General features: G+C 38.0%; 1 protein-coding gene across 1 annotated transcript in view; it reads right to left on the bottom strand.

Moving 5' to 3' along the window:
* Positions 1-23,791, bottom strand: part of Lonp2 (lon peptidase 2, peroxisomal) — a 105,546-nt gene extending 81,755 nt beyond the window's left edge. The window contains exons 1-3 of the mRNA XM_046435104.2: positions 23,433-23,791; positions 16,058-16,292; positions 1,169-1,300 (exon numbers count right to left, since the gene is read on the bottom strand). Of these exons, the coding sequence (XP_046291060.1) occupies positions 1,169-1,300; positions 16,058-16,292; positions 23,433-23,665 (600 nt within the window). The 5' untranslated portion in view covers positions 23,666-23,791. The remainder of the gene's footprint in view (positions 1-1,168; positions 1,301-16,057; positions 16,293-23,432) is intronic.
* Positions 23,792-24,440: the final 649 nt, after the last annotated feature.

The raw sequence follows: 24,440 nt of genomic DNA, 5'->3' as shown, positions 1-24,440 counted from the left end.
CCACCAAAAACAAAAACATCCCTTACCCATTCCTATCAGTAATTAGAGCTGTTCCGTTACTAACACAGCCAAATTAACTACATTAATCAGCCAGGCTATTTGACATGAATATGAGAATCCTAAAAAAAAAGATACAAACAAAAAAATCTTGGTTTTTCATTTAAAAATGGAGCCATATTCTAAGATCAAGAACCAAACGCATGTTCAATGTCAACTTTTTCTGGGAATTATTCTCTTAGACAAGAATGTGTTTACATTTTGGACCTCAAAAAATTCTAGGTTCAAAATATTAAATTTTTACACACAAGAGAATAGTGGCATTCTTAACCAACTACACAATGATCTATTGAAATAGCAGCCACTCTCCAGTCCCTCAGGACAACATGCTTGCTAATTCCTACAGTCAAGTGACTCCTCAGTAATCCTGAACTTTCCTGCTCCCACCTAGCACTCTGTGTCTACCATCAACCAGTTTTTATTAGTTGTACTTGCTATTATAATTATTGCATTTTGTACTAAGTAAAGTTAATAAAAGAAAGAGTGTTCAATAAAAAATAACAAGTGTTCCAAGAATATTCAATAAAACAGACTATTAAAAAAACTAGCAACAATATTCTAAAATATAATAAAAATACTCTAAATACAGTAAAAAATACTTTAAATACATAAAAAAGTGTGCAAGGAAAACTCAAGAGTTTTATAGCTTGAGGATTAAATCATGCAAATCTAGAATTCTACACTTAAGATTATTTTTCGAGTATCTTCAAAACTCATTTTAAAGAAATAGTAACTGAATATCAAAGATAATACATCCTATGAGTGATTTATATAAGAAAAATCAAGATGTATTCTAATATAACAGGTCCATACAGTGAGAAAGTCTCCACATATTTAGAAAATAATATGGCAAAGCATTTACATATTTTATAATAAATGTTTACTTTTTAAATAATTCTTTGCTTTAAGCAACTTCTTCCACACTTTGTGCAATTGTTTAAAAATATAAAACAGCTACTTTTGAAAGTCAATTTAAGTACAAAAGCATTTTAACTACTTTCTTGAGTCACCAGTATCTCTTTCTTGAAGATGAAAATGTAACTACTCATAATCTAGATTCAAATGAAGAGCAACATTGCAACCTGGCATTCAAGAAGGAAACACCCCATACCTGAAGTTTCTCTTTGTTGCTTGTTCGGATAATTGAAGTGAGAATATCTGGCAAAGCTTCCCTTGGAAGACTATCTAAAAGACGTCTCAATTTAGCAACTGCAGGGACAGACATATCCAACATTTCAACCAACTAGAAGGGACAGAAAAGAAGTCTTTTAATGAAATCTGGCATTATTTGTGAATTAAAAAAAATCAGACTTTCATAAAGTTTTAATGTTTAGGCCTCACTTTTCTTTGTGAAACAATGATTGATTAACACAGGACAGGGCATTTCACAGATCTCAGAGGAAAAGAATGCCACACACTCAAAATGAAAAGCAAAAACGGCTCAAAAGCAAGAGGGATGCAAAAGTTCCTTCTGGGCAAAAGCTTAATATTAATGTTTAAAAGGGGCTCTGTGAATGTGTGCTATGATTTTATTTTTTACTTTATCTTGGAGAAAATTCAAATTTATAACAAAATTGCAAGAATGGTACAATGAACTCCTATATATCCTTCTCTTGGATTCACCAATTCATAGCATTTTGTGGCATTCTCTTTGCACACACTCACATACAATTATTATTACTAAACATCTACAAATAAGTTGCAGACATCATGGACCTTTGTTTTTTCGTTTTTGTTTTGTTGTTGTTGTTGTTGTTGTGTTGTTTGTTTGGTACTGGGGATTAAACCAAGGGGTGCTTTCTCACTGAGTTATATCCACAGCCTTTTTATTTTATGACAGGGTCTCACTAAGTTGCTGAGGTTGGCCTTAAACTTCCACATTTTTTTATCAGGGCATTATAGTTGTACAGAATGGTGGGATTTGTTGTTACATATTTGTACATATACATAATATAATAGTATAATTTGGTTAATATCCCTCCCCAGCACTTCCCCACTTCCTTCCTTCCTTCCCATCCCTTTATTCCTTCCCTCCACTGATTTCCCTTTGATTTTTAGGAGATCACCCCCACCTTTGTTTTCCTTTTCTTCTCTCTAGTTTCCACGTATGAGAGAAAACCTTACCTTAGGAGTTTGACCTATTTCGCTTAACATGATGGTTTCTAGTTCCATTCATTTTCCTGCCATAATTTCATTTTTCTATATGGATGAATAAAATTCCTTTATATATATGTATCGGCCATAATGATTTTTAACATAACATTTGGATAAACTAGAATTTGATCATGGACTGAATGATTTTTAGGGGAAAAAGAAAGCTTCCACTATATGACCTTGAATTAAGCTCAGGACAAGGTTTTATGTGATAGTTTTTAGCAGTACTGACAAAAATTCCCCTTCTTTTCTGGGCACATGTAGGCCTCTTCTTTCTCATCTCCTTTAAACATAGATATGGCTATAAGTCTTAGGTGGGTCCTTGAAAACGTGAGGGATGCAAAAGTTCCTTGGGGAAGAAGCATTACAAGCCATCAAGGGATTAGACACATGTCCTTTTTCTGCATCAGCAATAAGGGAAGTGTGTTGAGATGAAATGTCTAATCTACCTCCATCCCTAAGTAACTCCAACAGGTGGATTGCCATGCCTACTAGTTTTAGGCATGAAGCTTAAGGAAGAAATACACCTTATGCTTTGTGACTGACATTTTGGAATTCACATAGCAAAACTTAGTTCATACTGACTAATTCACAATGAACTAATTCACAAACACTTAGTCAACTCTAGTAAGATTTCATAGTCTAGTAGTAATCAAACAACCCTGAAAACACTGTAATTTAGGGAACTGTCCATTATGGCCTAGAATCAATGTAATGAAAGTATAATTATGATGAAGCTATTTAGGCAGAAGAAGTAGATAATAAAATCTGAAACCTATGCTCCTAGAAATACATCCTAAGAAAATAAAACAGTGAAAACCCATTTCCTAATTTTTACTGAGTAGAAATTATTTGCCAGATACAATATGCTACTTAGAATAGGACAGTTAAAGCTGCTCAGAATAGGTCAGCCAAAGAAGAGGGGAATTCAAATCTGGTAAGGCAAACCAATATACAAGATACATTTCAATATAATATGATAAGCATTATATTAAAAGATATGTATAATGGACTGAGAAGTCACAGAGAAAGGAACACTAGTAGCCTACAGGAATTGAGAAAGCATAAATCAGGACAACTCACAGCAGAGGAAAAAAAGGTAAAATTACAGAAAAATGAAATAATAGGAGGTGAGGTTTCTTGATATTCAGTGTGGCTAAAACTATGGGACTAAATGGAGTAACCAGAGTTAAGGCAAGATAGATGGGCCTAAGACAAATTGAAAAGTGCCTTAACATTATACCAAGAAATTTAAACTTCACCAATGGCCATTAAAGTCTTGCTCAAGGAAAAGGCAGGCGCCAAACTATTTTTGCTTTTGTTTGCTCTGTTTGAAGAAACAAAAGATCAGTGAGCAGGATAAGTTAAACATGAGGAAAAAAGTGAGGAAGCTCAAAGATAGTGGATCAGACAAACCCATAATATGATGGGAGCTCCCCAAGACTGAATTAAAATAGCAATTCTGGAGCTGGAAACAGATATAGGAACTTGGAAAATGCCAGTAGACAAGCCAGTCTTCACCAGAGATAGCAAACAGGTGAAAACCAAAACTATCCGTTTCTAGAACAGAAAGAGAACTAATGAAAGCAACACATGACAGGAGGGTCTGTTGAGTGGTGGCTCAGTGGGGGAGGGGAAACTTCCTTCCAAAGGGATGAAAAAATTTCTTCCATCAAGTTTAAGAAAAGCAGATGCCAATGTCCAGCACAGTCACATTCTGAGCAGAAAATAAGCTTAAAAATAGGTGAACTTGCATGGAGTAAAGCCCCCAGCACATCTTCCTACTCTTCTAATCCAGTGGAGATGGTTAAAAGGGGGAAGCCACAACAGTTCAAAAAGAATTGCTTGAACTTTTCAGTTTCAAACCAAAATCCCTGAAGTTGGTCTTCAATTTCATATTGAACTCTAATTTTTCCCTTTTCTTTATTTCTCCCCCCCACCCCCAACTGTTTCCTTGGTACAATTGTTTCTGAATACCCATGACCAATGAGCCACTTAGGCTCTAATTTTCACTAGACTGGTGAGCGCCTATGCTGCAACTCAGTCTGGGCATAGAGAAGAGATGACAACACAAACTGGCAAAAACTCAGGACCACTACAGCTCCAGCCATGCAGAGGAGAGAAAAACAAAGAAAGGGCATGTAAATCTGAAACTGATGGTATGAGCTCTGGGAGAAGCAACATGGTTAACATGAGAGGGTGCAGGAGTCTGAGGGAACTGAGATTAATCACAGTCAGAGAGAGAGTGGTGAACACCTCCTTCAAGTCCAGAAGGGACTGGGGATAGGCGGATCATCCCACACACAGAGCTTCCCCCCAGCTCCCATACAGAGAGATGTGGAGAGCCATTCTCACGCGTGACTGGGCGACTCCCGGTTTGGGTCTGAGGCTTCTGGCTGTGTCGGAACTTTCCCGGCCCTCTCCTGATGAGAGAACCCGTCAGTGTGGGGGTGTGACTGACCACTGACCCCAGGGGCCCAATCACTGACCCTGACCTTGGAGTGCGGCCCCTCCTCAACCTTCATTGGATGGAATTCTCCCCTGAATTTCTTGTTCCCCAATAAAAGGCTACTCCCTGGCGTGCTTGCTCTCTCTCTCTCTCCTGCTAGCCCTGAGTAATCCTTGCTGCCCTACGGGTGGTTCGAGAATGGAGCCAGAGAGGGGAGCCGTCTCCGACCTTGTCATAGAAAAAGGTAACTGAGTCTGTGTGTTTTATTTCGATCTCTGCTAGCTAACTTTTATGCCAAGAACCTCATTAATGAAACCAATGCGCAGGCCGCATGGTGGAGAGAGACTCTAAAATAAGACACAACAAAGGCAGACAGGAAAGGAAAGGGTAGAGATCAGCATAGAGACTTCCCTAACAAGTTCCACTGGTCTGGGTTAGAGCTGGGAATAAGCACCAGGATACCCGCCCCTCAGAAGCTTCCTCTTAGGAGAGTCTAAAATCAAAGCCCTAGAAAGAAAGACCTCCATTTCAAAAATCTCAATGAGGAAAAAAACTTTTTCTATAGGACAAATATTGTATCAACTGCTTGATAATTCCTAGTGTCTCCCCACATTTTGTATTTTGTCAACATTACAACTAATTTTTATATATTTTGTCAACTGGATCCTTTCTTGATACCTCTTTTCTTCTCTCCCATCTCATTCCCTTGTATTCTCCTTTGTCCTTACTTATTTTAACTTCTGACTCCCTGCTCTCCTCTACCCATTTTTCTTTGTTTTCATTTTTTTGCTCTATTTTAAAAATTTTCTTATTTTTTCTTCCAATGCTACTTAATATACTATCATTAATGCTTATTCTTCTCAGCCTATTCTAAATCAATTTCTCACCCATATTCCTCAAAAAAGTTATAGTAATAAACAGTAATAATAGATTATATAGTATATGTTGATATATGGTTTGCTCTTAAATTACTATTGCTACTAGAGGTTGTTCTTTCCTTTCAAAGAGGTACTGTGGTTGAAATTAACACTTTGATTACACTGATCAGATGTGCTGAAGCTAAGATATATCCCCAGCCCAGGGATTATTATTAAGAAATAACTACTCACTAAAGAACCCTAACATAAAATAGGAAGAGGAATTCATCTCAACAGATGTGCAAAAACAGGATCTCAGATAACATGAGGGAACAGGCCAACAAGACACCTCCAAAAATCTATAACCCCTCAATAACTGAATCCACAGAATGTGGATGAAATCACAGACAAAGAATTTAAAAAGTTGATGGTTAAAATGGTCAATAAACTAAAAGATCTAAGGAATGGACTAAGAGAAAACACAGAAAGTAAAGGAGAAGAGGTGTCAAGAAAAGATCCAGGGCTGGGGTGATAGCTCAGTGGCAGAGCACTTGCCTAGTACATGTGAGGCACTGGATTTGATCCTCAGCACCACTTAAAAATAAAAACAAATAAAATAAGGGCATATTGTCCATCTACCACTACAAAAAAATTTTAAAAAGAAAGGACCCAGTTGAAAAATACATAAAATTAGTTATAATTTTGACAAAAGACAATAAACAGATATTCTGAAAAAGAACCAAACAGAAATCCTGGAAATTAAAGACTCAATAAATCAAATAAAAAATTCAGTTAAAAATTTCACCAATAGGGGCTGGGGTTGTGGCTCAGTGGTAGAGTGCTCTCCTAGCATGCATGACGCACTGGGTTTGATCCTCAGCACCACATAAAAATAAAATAAAGATGTTGTGTCCACCTAAAACTAAAAAATAAATATTAAAAAAATTTCACCAATAAATAGGATCACATAGAAGACATACGCACTGAACACAAACTATATATTTACTGGAAAACTCAGTCCACAATAAAGAAAGGAAAATAAGGAACTGAGATCAGAAGATGCAAGCAATCTGGGACAACAATAAGAGACCAAAACTAAGAATCATTGAAACTGAAGAGGGATCCAAGACACAAGCTAAGAGCATGGATAATTTCTTCAGTGAAATAATTTCAGAGAAATTTTTAAACCTGGGAATGATATGGGCACCCAGATACAGGAGACATTCATAGATAAAATCAAAAAAGAATCCCTCTATAACACATTATAATTAAAATATCGTTATATAATTCCATGTACTAATATATAATAACAAATCCCATTGTTATATACAATTATAATGCATCAATTAAAAAATGTGGAAAAAAGTGCCACACATAGAACAAGGAAAACATCAAGTCACATTTAGAGGTAAGTTAAACATAATTTCTAGTTAGAGATTCTAAAAGTCAGGAAGGTTTGGAAGGATGTACTCCAAGCCCTGACAGTAAACAAACAAACAAACAAAAAACTACCCCAACCAAGATTACTATATCCAGCAAAGCTACCCTTCAGAATTGAAGAAGAAATAAAAGTCTCCCAAAATAAGAATATAATAAAAGAATTCATGACTACTAAGACAGAATTACAGAAAAAAAAAACCGAAGTATTACTATACACAAAAGTTAAAAACAAACTTCAGTGCCCCCAAATGGATAAATCACATTAGAAAAGTAGCTAAACAAATGAGAATTAGAACTGAACTAAACATTAGAAATAAATCAAGATAGCAGGAAGTAATAAATGTCTCTCTATAGTAACACTGTAGATGGTCTTAACTCTTCAATTAAACAATATAGATTGGCAGAGACGCACTCAAGTGTGGTGGCACATGCCTGTTCTCAAAGTAGCTCAGAAGGCTGAGGCAGGAGGATCATAAATTCAAAGCCAGCCTCAGCAACTTAGAGAGACTCTAAGCAACTTAGCAAGACCCTGTCTCAAAATAAAGAATAAAAAGGGCTAAGGATGTGGCTCCATAGTTAAGCACCATGGGGTTCAATCTTTAGTACCTCCCCCCACTCCCCCAAAAAGACCCAATATATGTTATTTGCAAGAGACTCATCTTACAAGCAAAGACAGCCACAGGATAAAAGTAAAAGAACAGAAAAAGATATTCAATGCAAATAAAGACCAAAAGCAAGTAGAAGTAGCTACTCTCACATTCAACCGACTTCATGTCAAAATTAATTGGAAGAGACAAAGAAGGTCACTGTATACTAGGAAAAATTCAACTAGGAGGTATAATGATAATATTTATGCCCGAAATGTCAGTGCACCTAATTACAGGAAGAAAAAAAGACACTACTTGATATGACAAGCCCCAATACAATAATACTAGGTGATTTCAACACATCTCTCTTACCAGTGGATAGTTTATATGGACATAAAACCAGTAAACACTCTTAACACATTAAAAAAAAATGTGATAAATCAGGGGCTGGGGCTAGAGCTTAGTGGTAGAGCACTTGCCTGGCACATGTGAGGCACTAGATTCGATCCTCAGAACCACATAAAAATAAAATATAGCCAAATTCACTTCCTTCTCAGATGCTCATGTAACTTTTTCCAAAATAGAACATATTTTAGGACACAAAGAAAGTCTTAGCAAATACAAAAAAAAATTGATATGATCCCTTGCATCTTATCAGATCATAATGGAAATTAGAAATTAACAGCAAGAAAAACCACAGAAATTAAACACATGGAGACTGAACACTACACTTTTGAATGATGAATGGATTACAAAGGATAAAAAAATTTAAAATTCCTAAAATCAAACAAGAATAGAGATACAAAATATCACAATCTCTGGGACACTATAAAGATGGTTCTATGAGAAAAGTTTACAGCTATAAGTGTGAACATTAAAAAAAAAAAAATCTGAAAGATCCTAAATAAACTACCTAATGATGCATCTCAAGGTCTTAGAAAAATAGAACAAAACAGCTCTAAAATCAATAGAAGGAAGGAAATAATTAAGATCAATGTGAAATTAATAAAGACTATCACCTCAGGCATCATGGAAATCCAGAGGATCATTAAGGACAACTTTGAAAATTTATATTCCAATGAACTGGAAAATCTAGAAGAAATGGACAAGTTTCTAGAAACAACCAACCTACCAAAACCAAACCAAGAAGATATAGGAAACCTAAATAGACCAATAATGAGACTGAAGCAGTAAAGCCCAGAACCAGTTGAATTCTATCAAATCTTTAAAGAAGAACTAATGTCAATGTTTCTCCAGTTATTCTAAGAAACTTAGAGAGACCCTAAGCAACTTAGCAAGACCCTATCTCAAAATAAAAAATAAAAAGGGCTAAGGATGTGGCTCCATAGTTAAGCACCATGGGGTTCAATCTTTAGTACCTCCCCCTACTCCCCCAAAAAGACCCAACTATATGTTATTTGCAAGAGACTCATCTTACAAGCAAAGACAGCCACAGGATAAAAGTAAAAGTACAGAAAAAGATATTCAATGCAAATAAAGACCAAAAGCAAGTAGAAGTAGCTATTCTCACATTCAACAAGGCAGATTTCATGTCAAAATTAATCAGAAGAGACAAAGAAGGTCACTTGGGAGGCACTCCCCAAATCATTCTATGAAGCCAGTAACACCCTGATACCAAAACTAGATAAGGACATATCACAGAAAGAAAACTATAGACCAATACCCCAATAAACATAGATGCAAAAACCTTTAAAAATGTTAGTAATTCATATGAAAAATGTGTTAGGAAGACAGTACACTATGACCAAGTTGGTTTCATTCCAGGGATGCAAGGATGGTTCAACATATGTAAATCAATAGATATAATTCATCACATAAACAGAATCAAGGACAAATAGACATGATCATCTCAAAAGATGCAGAAAAAGCCTTTGACAAAATATAACACCCAATTATGCAAAAAACAACAAAGAAATTAGGAATAGAAGGAACTTACCTTGACATCATAAAGGTTCTATATGAAAAACCCAAAGGTAAGATAATATCAAATAGGAAAAAACTGAAAGCATTTTGCCGCAGTCTGGCTGGGCACAATTCAGGAGCCACTTGTCAAAAGAAACTAACTTTATTTTTAGAACCACACATGCCAAACAAAACAGCTCCTCAGGAAAAACCCTCAGAGCCCAACTGCCACCACCGGCTTCCCACAAGCCTCTCAACCTCCCCCACTCCTCCTGCTCTTGAGGCCCATTGGCTGGGTCACGTGGGCAGAGCCAAAAAAAGTCCCCCAATGAGCAGCTCCGTAGTCTGAAAGGGCGGGGAAACAGCCCAATGAGCATCACCGCAGAGGAGCCAATCAGCTAGAAGTTGCTGGGGCCACTGTGAGCCAATCATCAGCTGGCAGCCTGAAAGTTTGCTGGGGCCCCTTCCGCTGTGGCTCTCAACAGCATTTCCTTTGAAATCAGGAAGAGGACACGGATTAATCAATACAGTACTTGAAAGTTTAGCCAAAGCGATAAGGCAAGAGAAGGAAATAAAAAGGATACAAATAGCAAAGGAAGAAGTTAAATTATCACTATTCGACGAATATATGATCCAACAAATATAAGAAAAAATGTTCAACATCTTTAGCAATCAGGGAAATACAAATCAAAATACACTGAGATTTCATCTTACTCCAGTTAGAATGCGAATCATTAAAAATACAAAAATTTAAAACTGGTGAGGGTACGGGGTAAAGGAACACTTATACTCTGTTAGTGGTATTAAAAACTAGTATAACTGTGGGGAGCCACTCTGAATGATTCATGTTTTCTATCCCAGAGTGGAGAGGCTTTGACCATCACTACATCTTGTAGTGACTTGGACAATGCCCTGGTCCCGGAAGTTTGAGGATGCTCTTCAGATGCAGATGTCACCCTACAGCCTTTGGGTCGAATTACACTCACATGTCCCTTGTAACTACATCCCTTCTTATCTTTTTTGGATGAAATTTTCTAAATAAGGTCCCCCCAATAAAAGCCGACTTCTGAATGTGCTCACGCGCACGTGCACGTGCCACATTCTCTCTCGCTTGCTCTCTCTCTCTCTCTCCATCCTCTCGTGACTATACCTTGCTCTCCCATTTGGGGAGCTTGAGGCTGAGAGCAGAGGAGCCATCCTGAAGCTTGTTTAAAGGTAAAGTGGGTGTCTGTGTTTTACTTGGTGTCCCTGGAAATTCACAGGAGCATTCTTAAGTTCAGCTGCCTCCGTGGGTCTGGAGCAGCAGGTGGTGCCCAGAAACAGGGACTGCTGGGGTGGGGGTGTGAATTTCCAGGTTGACTGAGAGAGAGCCCTATAGAAATTTAGTGAACCGTGATTCTTTGGGGATCACAGAGGAAGCAGACATTCAGACTAGGAACGTCAAAGAATTATCATGGGCAATTCCATGTCTTCAGATAAAGCAATGTATTTGACAATTTAGAGACAATAATCAACTAGAGAAGAAAACAAGTCAGAAGGGCCCAGCTAGCTCAGGTCCTGAAAACAGTTAATGAGGTGTGCCCCTTTGTCAGCAAGACTCACGGGATTTACGTACTTGGGAGAAACTAGGTAGAAAATTATATAAAGGTTGCCTCTCTGCCAAGCTGTCTAAAAGTACAATAGAGAGTGTTCAGAAGGTCTGGACTGCTTTAGAAATGTGTCTTTTTGGTGATCTAGAACAGGACCAATGGTCCACCAAGGACCTGCTGAAAGGGCTTCAAAGAGCTGTTAGAAGTTTGGAGCAGGAGAAACGGCCCAAGACTGCTTCCAAGCGGTTCTCTCTTTCTGAGACAGGACTGAGGACGGAGTCAATTTTTGCTCAGTCTACAGCTCGAAAACACAGACAGGCAGCCTAGGGACAAAACCTGAAATCAAAAGTTTAGTCTCCACTGAGCGGGTCAGAACCAGGATCTTAGAGGAGCACCAAGGGGCATGTTCCAGAAAGGAAACTATCTCCCATCGGATTTCGGATTTCGGTGAGGCAGATTCAAACTGGAGAGGAACAAGATGGACAGAAAGATACAAATGAAAAAGAGTCACAATCTGAGGGGACTCAGTCAGAAGGTGAGGAAAACCTGGAGGAGGGTTTTACTAAATTACATCTAGCTGGCCCGGTACCCGCCATCTAAATTCAGCCACTCTCCCTGGGAGAATGGGGTTCAATAATTACTTTGAACCTGGCAGTCGCCATCCTTAAGTCCCTACAATGTGGCCTTAGAAGAGTGCAGGCGAGGGGAAGACATTACAGGTTTTCAGCTTTTTCCAGTCTTTGAGCAGATTAATGAACAAAATCAGCATGTACACATGCATGCTGCAGTTCCCTTTAAGACTCTAAAGGAGCTCAAAACTGCTTGCGGTACCTATGGTCCAAACTCACCCTTTGTGCAAAGCCTGCTTGATTTGTTATGCCACAAGCCTCGACCCCCCCCCAAAGACTGGATTTCAATGGCAAAGGCTTGCCTTTCCAAGGGTGATTATCTCCTTTGGAGATCTCACTGGACTGTTTATTGCACCAAACAGGCTGAGATCTATTGAGCTGTCAGGTAAAAGGGAATCAGGGAGAAACTTATGGGACATATTTTCCAGATCCACCTCAAGTACACTCAGCAGTGTGGACTGGAGAATCCATCCGGGTATTTACTAATGACTCATATACGATGGGAGGATTTATAGACATATTACTTCCAACCATGTGACTGGATTTAATTATTCTGGCTATAGCACCCAATTACCTTTGTGTTGGTCCCAGAATAAGCATACTGGCTGTCTAAAAGGGTCATTTGAGGAAAAGACAGCAATTGGGAGACCTAGACCAACTAATCGTACTATTACTGGAGACTCAAAACCTTAGATCAGATCAGTTATTAAAATGGGACTTTCTCATAACAAACCAGTCATCTCAGAATACTTCCAAGACTCTTCATAATCAAATAGATACCGATGAAAGGATTGAGACTAAGCTAAATGCCTTAGAGGCTACTGTCATAAATATGGTAATGAACTTCCGGCTTTGAAATTCAAGGAAAGACTTAAATGTCATGCTAACTATAAGTATGTGTGTGTTACTGCTGCAAATACAATGCCTCCCAGTGGGACTGGGAGAAGGTTAAAAACCATTTATTGGTGTGGGAGACCAACCTTGCACGTGACTGAGTTAACTCCCCTGCTGGGCGATGTGTCCTCTGCTGCTAGACTGCCCTGCTCTTCTACGGTTCAAGTGACTGTCTTCATGCCTGGGCTGAGGCTTCCTACAGCCCCCTGGGTGGAGCTATGCTCACCTGTTCCTTTGTAATATAACCCCTTGCCCTGTTTAGGATAGAAAGTTCCATGGAAGTGCCTTGTGTGTGTCCCCTTCTCTTACTGTGCCCTTGGGTGTGGCCTACCTAGATGTCAGTCAACCTGCTGATAGTGGACACAATGAAGATAGATTCAGCCCCCTGAAACCTGACCCCTTGCCTCATTTGAATAGCTTATCCTCAACAAAAGGGGTCAGCGAGTGCTCTTTCCCTCTCTTCCTGCAGACCCTTAAGGGCAGAGGAGCCGTCACAGCGACCCAAAGAGAAAGGTATTTGTGTCTCCAGTTCCCCTGGAGTGACCCCTGAGCCTTTTAGTCGCGAACAGAAACCTGGCATATTGGGTATTTGGCAAAATAATAATAACAGCTTGAATCTTTTGGAGCTCCATCATCATATTCAAGATATACAAAAAAGATTGATTTTTTGGATCCTACTTTAGTTAATCAGATACTTAAAGAATCGAAGGGCTTTAACCCTGGAAACATTCTTAAACATTCTACACGGTCTATCCTTGTATTGTTCTCTTTGCTACTAATTCTCTCTTGTATTGTAATTGTAGGATGGCGAGCCTTCAAAACAAGGATTCCAGACTCGAAATAATGACCCATAACTTGCTTTTTCAAAGAAAGAAGGGGGAATATGTGGGGAGCCACTCTGAATGATTCATGTCTTCCATCCCGGAGTGGAGAGGCTTTGACTATCACTACATCTTGTAGTGACTTGGACATTGCCTGAGGACACGTCTTCAGATGCTGGCCTTGCCCTATAGCCCTTGGGTCGAATTACACTCACATGTTGTAACTCCGTCCCTTCTTACCTTTTTTGGATGAAACTTTCCAAGAAGGAGGGTCCCCCCAATAAAAGCCTACTTCCCAATGTGCTCACAGGCGAGTGCTCTCTCGCTCTCTCTCTCCAGCCCCTCATGACTTTCCCTTGCTCTCCCTTTTGGGGAGCTTGAGGCTGAGAGCTGAAGAGCCGCCCTAAAGTGTTTAAAGGTAAAGTGTGTGTCTCTGTTTTATTTGGTGTCCCTGGAAATTCACATGAGCGACCCTAAGTTCAGCTGCCCCAGCGGGTCGGCATATAACCACTATGGATATCAATACAGAGGTTTCTCAAAAGCCTAGGAATGGAACCACCTGTGACACAGCTATACTACTCCTTGGAATTTGTCCAAAAGAATTAAAGTCAGCACACTACAGCAAAACATGCATGCCCACATTTATCACAAAATAGCCAAGTTATGGAACAAATCTAAGTGTCTTGTCAACAGATAAATGCATAAAGAAAATATGGTGTATATAAACAATGGAGGTTTACTTAGCCAAAAAGAATAATAAAATTGTCATTTGCAGAAAATAGATGGAACTGGAAAACATGCTAGTGAGATAAGCAAGGCTCAAAAAGTGAAGGGTTATTATGCTTTCTGTCATGCAGAAGCTAGAGAGAAAAAGGAAAGAAAAGAGACCTTACAAAAACAGGAGACTGGTAAAGAAGGAGGATGGGGAGGGAATAGGGAAGGAAAAGGGAGGCATGGGGAAATGAAATAGACCAATCTATGTGTATGTATGAATACATCACAATGAATTCCTCTAGTAAATATAATTATAACCAGGTGGAGTAGCACCTGCCTGTAATCCCAGCGGCTCATGAGGCTGAGGCAGAAGGATCTCGAGTTCAAAGCCAGCCTCAACAACGTATGGAAGCCCTAAGCAACTCAGTGAGAGCCTGTCTCTAAATAAAATATAAAAAAGGGCTGGGGGTTGGAATTGTAGCTCAGTAGTAAAGTGTTTCCGAGCACATGTAAGGCCCTGAGCTCGATCCTCAGCACCATAAAGGTATTATGTCCAACTACAACTTAAAAAAGGGAATGCTGGGGATGTAGCTCAGTGCTCAGAGGTTAAGTGCCCCTGGGTTCAATCCCTGCTACCAAAAAATGAAATAATTATAATATACCAAAAAAAATTATTTAAAAAAAGATAGAAGAAAACGAGAGGCCAACAGTTAGGAGGCTGATGAAGAAGTCTACAGATAAAGCCTATAGAAAGTAGATGTCAAAAGGGATGAAAGAGAAGCACTAATTATAAACAATCTTAATGTCTAAAGAGGAATAATAAAATTGATATCCCAAGTCAATAACATTTATACAAGTACTTAAAAATTTCTTTAATATTCTTACAAAAATCTTTATATGTTTAAAAAGTTTCTGTAGATCAAAGTAGAAAGAAGTAAAGGTGAAGAAAAAAAAAAAAAAAGCTATGAAGCTATGCCCAAGCTGTGTCCAACAGAAGTACAAAGATCCAGGAACCCCCACCCAGGAAAAGGAAGAGAAATTCTATTTCCCCCACTCTAAATTCCTAAAGAGTACATGTACCTATTCTGGTGCTGAAACTGAAGTTCCTTTTTTCAGAGTATATTCTTTCTTTTAGTTCCCATAGAAGTTACAGCTCCAGATTAATTTTTCTATTGTTCACCACACTAGGAGTGTGTCACTTCAAAAGATATATTAGATACAAAGACCTATGCTGTGAAGACTTGCCCTGCAAGTCTAACCCTAACCCTAACACTTTTCAGTGATCAATGGTGTTTAAAATCAAGACCTAGGTAGTACCTGCTCCTCACAGATCCAGTTATAGTCAATGGATTATATCTATTGAAAAGTAAAAGACTATAATTTATAATTTTATAGTTCATTGAGGATTAGAATAGAAGGTTTCTATTCTACCTAAAGTTAACCAAAAACTTAAAAATATAGAAGAACCCAATATTTAATGCATACTTGAAGTATTCTTCCCTCTCAGCATGCTAGTTAGTCAAAGTTTTAACCAAACTTGAAATAAGTCCAACTTGATTTTAATCTTCTAGTTACTGAAAGACACAATGTGACTTAGACTTTTGAAGCAATATAACTTCTATTATTTGGTGCCTAGATATTTTAGTGACACGTTTAGACATTTTGTGTGGTATTTTAACACTAAATATTTAGGCTTAATAACTATCTGGTTTGAAGATACTAGAAGTTATAAATAAAGCTCTAGTGATATCTGCTAGAAAAACTTTAGAAGAGGTTTGCTAACATATCTTGGAATGATTTAGGTACAGCTCCAGACAAAAGCAAATTAGGATATAAAATGTGAAATCATTTAAAGGTATGCTACCCTAAAGATTTAGCATATCTTTACAGAGCAAAGACATCAAAGAAAAAAAGGCTTAAGGAAAAAAATAAAAGCCACTTACTTGTACTGCATATTTGTAAAACTGTTCTGAGAGTTCTCCCAGCTCCTCCCTGGTTTTGCAGGTATTGGGAAATTCCTCAAGCCGGTCCAACTGTTCCACTTCAGCAACAGGATATGGCTTCTCTTTTAAGACCTGGACAATCTGGAACCGGCACAGGCCTGTAATCAGCAACGTATAGTGGGGCTTGGGCCAGTTACTGCCCACAACCTGAACCGCCAGCGCAGCTGTCCCAATCCTGAAAAACACAGAATATCAGTATGACAAATATTCACTCTGAAAAACGGAAACTTACTTCCCAAAGTGTCAGATATTCTGAGAAATTCATTAAAAAATAAAGAACATCAGAAGTGTAAATGAACTATGTCTCTAATTTAGCATCCAGTATGAGCTCTATTAAGTCACTACAATCAGCTGTGGGGTAAAGCATACAAATTACGATTGGCACCACTTCTAAAAATTATGTAGGAATTCCCACACACCTGGATTATTTCAGCATAAAAATCTAAGAAAGAGAGTAGTTGACAATTATATAGCTTAAATTAACAGTGCCAACTACAATACTAGAATAAACATTAACATTTTAAATAGAATGAAATACAAACAGTATAAACCAATGTAAGAAATCTCTGTTCCAATACCAGTTTTAAAGTCCAATTATCTTACTTAATCAATCTATAAAACTTCTACATATCTATCTTATTACAAACTACCACCACACTCTGGGAATTAATACATATATATCCTTAATCCTGAATTCCTAAATGTGGGGGCTAAATATTATAGACCATACCATGTCATGAACCGAGGAGAGCTAAAGACTGAGATCTCAAGAAAGTATTTACCTAGTTCTAACAGGCAATCATCTCACCTAAAATAGTTGAAAAGTCTTATTTAAGTCTTAGCTCCTTATCAGAACATACAACTGTGACCGAGTTACATGTAAACTTAATTCACAGAAAGGAAGTATCACTCAAACTAAGCCAAAGATATATAAAATATAAAGACAACATTCAGAATATGCTTCTGAATCCCAAATTAAAATATTTCTCTCCTCAGATATATTCAATTTCAGAAAAGAAACTAAAAGATATGATAGGTCTGGGAAAACGATAATATTAAAATACTACACCTGTTTATCTCAAACATACTGAATCACATACACATACAATATATGAATACATCAGTGAATTTGCTCACTCCTACATAAATACTCATAAATTACACATTTATAGATTTTGAGATTTTGGTTTCCTTGTGGCATTCAGCTTATTTTAAACTATGTCCCTTACTCATTATTTTTGCAGTCATGTCACATGTAAAAGGGATAAAAATTGATTTTAACAATACCTTAAGCTGAATAATTAGGAAGATAATTGGATGAGAGAAAAAAAATCACATACTTTAAAAACTTGAAATGATTTGACATTTATTATTTTGATTTATTTACATTTTACTACTTTTATCCAGTGACTAATCAACAGGTTACAGTTCTCATTTTCAAAAAACCAACTCAGATTGCCTGAGGAAGTCAGCAATGCCTAAACTGATGAGAGATCAACTCAGATATTCAGCAATGTTTGCTCCATGCTGAAAGAGTTCACAATTGTGTTTGTACACTTTTGCAACCAGAACCAGATCCCTGACCTCAGGGGTTTACAAAGTAGAATCCAAGGAGAAACCAGAGAGGGGTAGATGAGCCAAATCCAGATCTCCTAGGAGATAAATTTTATTATTTGGTCTATGTCACTGATAAACAATGACATTAAAATAAGTTTTCTGGGCTAGGGATGTGACTCAGTGATAGAGTGCTTGCTTATAATGTGCAAGGCCCTGGGTTTGATCCCCAGTACTATAAAAATAAATAAATAAACAGTTTCCTTACAAAGCTAAGAATGCTTTTGCTAACAGTGAAAGGAATATGTTCCAAACTGAAATGAGATTAAGTTGAATTTATACTATATGACTCTCTTCTTAGTGAGAAAAAGGTTTTAAATGTAATGGGTTTTTACTTGAAAGCACATGTAGTTGACTAAAATATACACCTTTTAAAGAAAAATATGACCTGTGAAATTATAGTTAGAAACAGTACCTTTTGGTGAAAGGCACTGTGAAAAATGACCATGTTTAATGTAATTTTAGACGAGTTATATTGTCTATTTGGCTCCAGGTTATATATATATATATATAGATAAACCAACAAAATATTCAATTAATCTAATTTCCTTTTTTGATAGACAAGTATTTACATTAAATTCGTCATCTAAACATCCTTACTCTTATATTGTAATATATACATTATCAGGTCTGACAAAAGCAACACTTCTGTCATACCTAATCAATGTAGGTCATATTTGATAACAGATCAAGTCATATGTGATAACAGATACAAATTTATACATCCAAATGAGTGGGGTCTTTCTCTTTAGGTGGTGGCTCTGTAATAAATCTACATACATGCTAAGCAAACTGATATTATTACAGTTCAAAGAATTTTTGAAACTCCTAATTGGAATGGACCTTCAGAGAGTATAAAATATTACAAAATTTTAGTCCACATAAGATATGACTAAAGTGATATGGTTTGTGTAATCTGGAAACTGATTTATATAATTCCAAAAATATTTAAAAACCATCAACTGTAGTGGTGGGAAAATCTAAGAACTACTAGAAAAAAGCGGTTTTCCAAAATGATGATATCATGTAAATATCTAAGCTCTGGTCTATGTATCAAGCACATGGCTTTGTTTTTTGCTTTTATTTTACTTTAAAGCCCTGAATTTTTCTGGAAATCTTCACTCTTCTAAGAGCTGTAATGAGACTAGTTCAGTTCTGTACATATTGAGACAATGTGAATCCACATTTGAAACTACACATTTTGGGAATAATAAATCACTAGTATACAGATTTAGAGTGTTCTGCAGTTACAAAAGGCTTCCATAAGTATTATTTCATTATATACCTCCTTTCACCCCTACAAAGCAGGCTGCACTATATAAACCCTTATTAAAACTGAGTAATTGAGATTAAAAAATGTGAAAAACAGTTATGCAGTTTCAAGGATATTTAAGAGCAACAGAGTACCTGAATTAGATTTTATGACAAATTTTACTCTTTTCTTACCACAATGAATAATATGAACTGTACTAATAAGTATAAAAATAAATAATTTATCTTTCGTAAATTGTCTAAAAAGCTGAGATACTGGAAAGCACTTAATGAACAGAAGCACTTCTACCAAAGCTCTGGAAACAAAAGAAGAGTTGTACATTTCTGGGAAAGAAACACTGAAACATCTTTTTAGTTTTGTTTTGATGTTACACTATACTTATTTTCTTGAACAGTTGATGATTTTTGGAAAAAAATTAATCATTATTAATAATGACTTAGAAGACAGGAATCTACTAGAACTTCCTTCTAGCTCTATAAACTAGAAGAGGTTTATATTGCTAGAGGATTTTTGATTCTCACTCTCTTAAAACTTTACTTGTGAATTTGAAAAATGCCACTTATAGATAGATCTTCCTTAAAAAGAATAAATGAAGATTCAGGAAATTCTAAGTAGAACTATCCATTGCATACTTGCTAATGTAAATGATTCAATTTTGAAATATTATTATCAGATAATATTTCTTAAATTCCTAAGAATGCTAATAGATACAAAAATAATAATGTACGGATAAAGAGTTAATCCTAATTATGGAACCATGCATCTGCCTCATATTTTATTAGATAAATACCAAAGAAACTAATTAAGGGTCTCACAAAGGAATAAAAAAGCCAACAAACAGGGATTGAGGAAACAAAACCATGGATCTGAATGTAAAGTCAGAAGAATGAATGACCATCTTTAAATGCCTGAAAAGATACAGGTAGTACTCAGTTATTATCCACTTTCACATAGAAAACAATGAGTTATTTGGGAGCCACTAAAAACACAGTTCAGTTAGGTAAAGAAATGCAGGACATCCTGAGGTGGCATAGGAGCCAAGTTCTACCCTGCGGGGGTAATGCAAAGCTCTTCCTTTAAAAGGCTCCTGTCAAGCAACATGCCTCACACTAACATGCAGAGGGGGACTCTGTTGCTCAAAATGGCAAAGGCAGTATCACTGGGAAGGTGACATCCATGTGGCAAGAAACATGGGGGAGCAAATTACTTCTGCTGCTCCTTGATTACTGAAGCCAGTGCCCTAGATGGTGTGAAGGAAACAAGAGGCAGGAGCGGAGCCCTTCACCTCCTCTCTAGTGTGCCATCTAGAAGAGCAGGTAATTGGGAAGGACAGGGTGTGTGCGTGTGTGTGTGTGTGTGTGTGTGTGTAGAAACAGACTAGTGTTAGATAACTCAATAGTTTTGCTACTAAACTTTATTTTTTAAGTGAAAAGTGTTTGAAAAGTTATAATAAAGAAAAAAGACACTGGGCACAATGATACATGTCTTTAACCCCAGCAATTTGGGAGGCTCACGCAGGAGGATTGAAAGTTTGAGGATAGCCTGGGCCACTTGCAAGATCCTGTCTCAAGGAGAAAAAAAAATTTAAAAGGGCTGGGGCTGTAATTCAAGGATAAAGCACTCCTGGATTAAATTCCAGCACTATAAAAGAAAAAAACATTTTGGAGTGTATGACCAATCTTTCTACACATACTTTTTAAGTATCAAATGATATTTCTAAGATAACTCTAGAAGGTCTGGTGGGTTCTTACAATGCTGACTTTTCTACAGACCTTTCATTGTCTGTTTTCTAATTAAAATGACTAAATTTTAACATTACTAGTCATTTAAAACAAAGAATATAAACATCAAGGATCAGATTACACATTATCCTTTTTTTTTTTTTTTTTTTTTTGTATAGGAGGTTGAACCCAAGAGTACTTAACCACGGGGCACCATCCCTAGCCTTTTTTATTTTTTATTTTGAAACAGAGTCTCACTAAGTTGCTGAGCCTGGCCTCAAACTTGTAATCCTCCTGCCTCAGCCTCCGGAGCCACTAACATTATCTAAATACTAGCAATTACTTTCAGGCAGAATTTAGTTTTTGTTGTTTTGAAGGGATTTACATAAAAGAAATTAAAAATGTTCCCAAACTGCCAGAATAATATTACCAAATAGTCACTCATAATATGACTGACTTCACTTGTGAAATTCAGTGTATCCATAGGTAACCAATACATATATGTAGCAGAAATAAAACAAAAAATCTAATGTGAGTATTCTTGCCTCAACAAGAAACTAAGTGTCTGTGCACAAAGGCAAAAAATGATGGCAGAAATAAACGTAGATTTAAGGAGTGAGGTCGTGTGTAGGGAAACCAGCATCCAATACAATTTGTCAAAGAATAATGAGGCAGGCACATGCCAGTAATCCCAGTAACACAGGAGGCTGAGGAAAGAAGATCAAGAGTTCAGCCTCTTGAACTTAGCAAGACCCTGTCTCAAAATAAAAAAAATAAAGAAAAAGGGCTAGGATGTGGCTCAGTGGTTAAGCACCTCTGGGTTTAATCCCTGGTACCAAAAACAAAATCAAAAGACAAAACTAAGATAATTAATCTAAAAGTAAAAAAAAAAAAAATTTAATTTACTATCTTGACCATTTTTTTAATACTTTATTTTTATTTTTATGTGGTGCTGAGAATCGAACCCAGTGTCTCATGCATGCCAGGTGACTGGGCTACCACTTGAACCACATTCCCAGCCCCCTAAAGGTAAAAAATTTTTAAGAGTAATGAAACTTGAAAAATGTCCAATTCTGTTTGGGCAATAATCAAAGCAAATCAAATGGAGCCAAGTATTTTTCACTGTTGACAAAAGCCAGGGCTTTACAATGTGAACTGTTCTAGGGTTTTTTGATTTGTCGTTTTGGTTTTTGTTGTGTTAAGGAGGTACCAATCTCCTTTGAGAACCTACTTTCCTCTAAACAATACACAGTTCCCAAGATTTGGGGTAAAAACAAGACATTTTAACCTTCTAAAAAATCCTTCAGTTAGGAACCCTTAATTTGAAAATGAGGGATAAATACAAGGAAAGGTGAATCTCCAAATTGAAAAAAAATCTCAAGTTCAGTTAAAGATAGGAGGCAGGAATCTGGGAGGTAAGTTTGAAGATGTCTGTTGAAAGCATACTATATACCAGCATTGTCCAATAAAAATACCACATATGTGATTTTAGAAGCCACATTATAAAGTAAGAATTGGTAAAATATTAACTTTTATTTAACCCCCAATGGTCAAAATATTACCATTCCAACATTTAATCTACATAATATTTATTAATCAACAAAACATTTCCATGCTAAGATTTTTCAAATCTGATGTGTATTATATATTCACAGCACATTTAGGGTGACTGACCACCCTGATCTGCCTGGACTGAGGGGCTCCCTATAACACAGGATTTTCAGTACTAAAACTGGGTCCCCGCAAACTGTGACAAAGTACTCTCTAGCCACATGCACTGTACAGTACTGGAAACCATAGCTATCCATCTATCCTGATACAAAGGCAATATACATATATGCTTTAAACTAATCTTCATAACACACCTAAGAGACAGATGCTATTAGTTTATAATTTACAGATGAAGAAACAGAGAGATAGGTTAAGTCTTTCACCCAGTGTCACGCAACTGGGGCCATGGTGGAGGGCAATCTAGCCTGGGTCCTAAGGAAAAACGTTAAGATACGAGAGAAGAGACTGGCACTGTGGCGCAGGCCTGTAATCCCAGTGGCTCTGGAAGATGGCAAGTTCAAAGCCAGCCTCAGTAATTTAGCAAGGCCCTAAGCAACTTAGTGAGACCCTGTCTCAAAAAAAAAAAAAAAAAAGAAAGAAAGAAAGAAAGTCCTGGGAGAGGAAGAAAAGGGTTGCACGGAGTGTAGAAAAATACCCCAAAGTTAACGACTGAATGGTGCAATTTAGGAAAATGAAAACCTGGGGAGTTCAGAGTGTCTCAAAAGACAAATATGAGAGGACGAAAGGAGAAAGGGGAAAGGAAGGAATGGGGGGAAAGGTGAGAAGGGGTAAGGGAAGGGGGTGGGGAGAAGGGTGAGAGCACCCAAGAAGAAAGGAGGGGCCTGAGAAGTTAAGGGCGCTGGCTTGGGAAACTGAAGGAGACGACAGGGACAGAGTTTCAAATCAAATGACAACAGTGACAGGTGATATGGAGTTTTCGCCAGGTGTCAGGCACTACTTCATGAATTATCTTATTAACGGTCACTGAGCAGCCATCTGTTATCCCCATTTTTCTTGAGGGGGCGTTGAAGAGGCTGAACCAAGACGCAAAGGCGGTCCCGAGCGGAGCTCCGCGCTCAGGGGCCAGCCGGGCCCGGGCCCGGGCCCGCGAGGAGGCCGCGCCGTCTGCCGCTGCAGCCAGGGCCGCCCGGCCTACCTGTGCAGCGGAGGCAGGTCTTGCGCGTCGCTGGCGGGGTCGGGTGTGTTGGGGATGACACCCAGGATGGTGCTCTGCAGCGACGTGCCCTTGAGCAGCCGGCTCCGCACCAGCTGCAGGTTGCGGGCCGTGTCCACGCTGGTGCGTATAGTGGAGCCGGGCAGCAGCACGCCTTCGTGGGTCAGCAGTAGCGGGAGGCGGCTGGGGATTTGGATAGGGCTCACAGACGACATGGCGACAGCCGGTCCCACTGGGTGCTGACAGATGGAGCGGGACGGACAGCTCTGCGCTTAGTGCGCTTCAGCGATCGAACCCTACAGACAGCGCTCCGTCGCTTCCGGCCCTGCGCTACGGCCAGCCCCCAGGCTCAAATGCCGCCGCTTCGCGCAGCCGCCCGCAGATGCTGCTTGGGGCTTGTATATCGTACATACGCAAAAAGAGGCGCACGAAAAAAAATCTGCTGAGAACTTCCCCTCAGCTGAGCCTAGCTCACACAGTGTGCTGGGAAGGATGGTTGCGTTCGATTTGTGTATACTAGAAACTTGTGTTTTAAAGTTATTATTCGAATGGACTTTAACTTTACAAAAAGGCTGCGAAACTATAGCCAAGAATTTCCACATACCTTTCACTTAGTGTTCTCTGTTGTGATCTTACCTAATCACGGTTCTTTATCAAAAACAGTTTTGATAGAGCCAGTGTTCACAGTATTGTCCCTAATTGAATCTGGTTCAAGGTTCAATCCACGGTCTCACTCTTCACTGTCATGGTATCTCCTAAGTCTTCGCTAAATTGTGACAATGCCTCAATCTTAGCTTTATCATGTTTTATTTTATCGTCTTTTAAAACTATGATACTTTTAAAGGGTATCAGTCAATTGTTTTGTAGAAGTTTCCTCAATTTGGATTTATATGATATTTCTCATGATTAGGTCAATGACATGTGTTTCGGGCTCAAATAGCATAAAAGTAATATTGTAACCTTGTTTGAGTGGGTTTTCAATTCCCTCGT

Source organism: Marmota monax, unplaced genomic scaffold (assembly GCF_021218885.2).
Source record: "Marmota monax isolate L192 unplaced genomic scaffold, Marmota_monax_Labrador192_F-V1.1 WCK01_AAM20220418_F8-fsc00024, whole genome shotgun sequence".
In the NCBI taxonomy this organism is placed as follows: domain Eukaryota; kingdom Metazoa; phylum Chordata; class Mammalia; order Rodentia; family Sciuridae; genus Marmota; species Marmota monax.
Note: the sequence above shows the minus strand (reverse complement) of the source record. Positions and strands in the feature narration are given on the sequence as shown.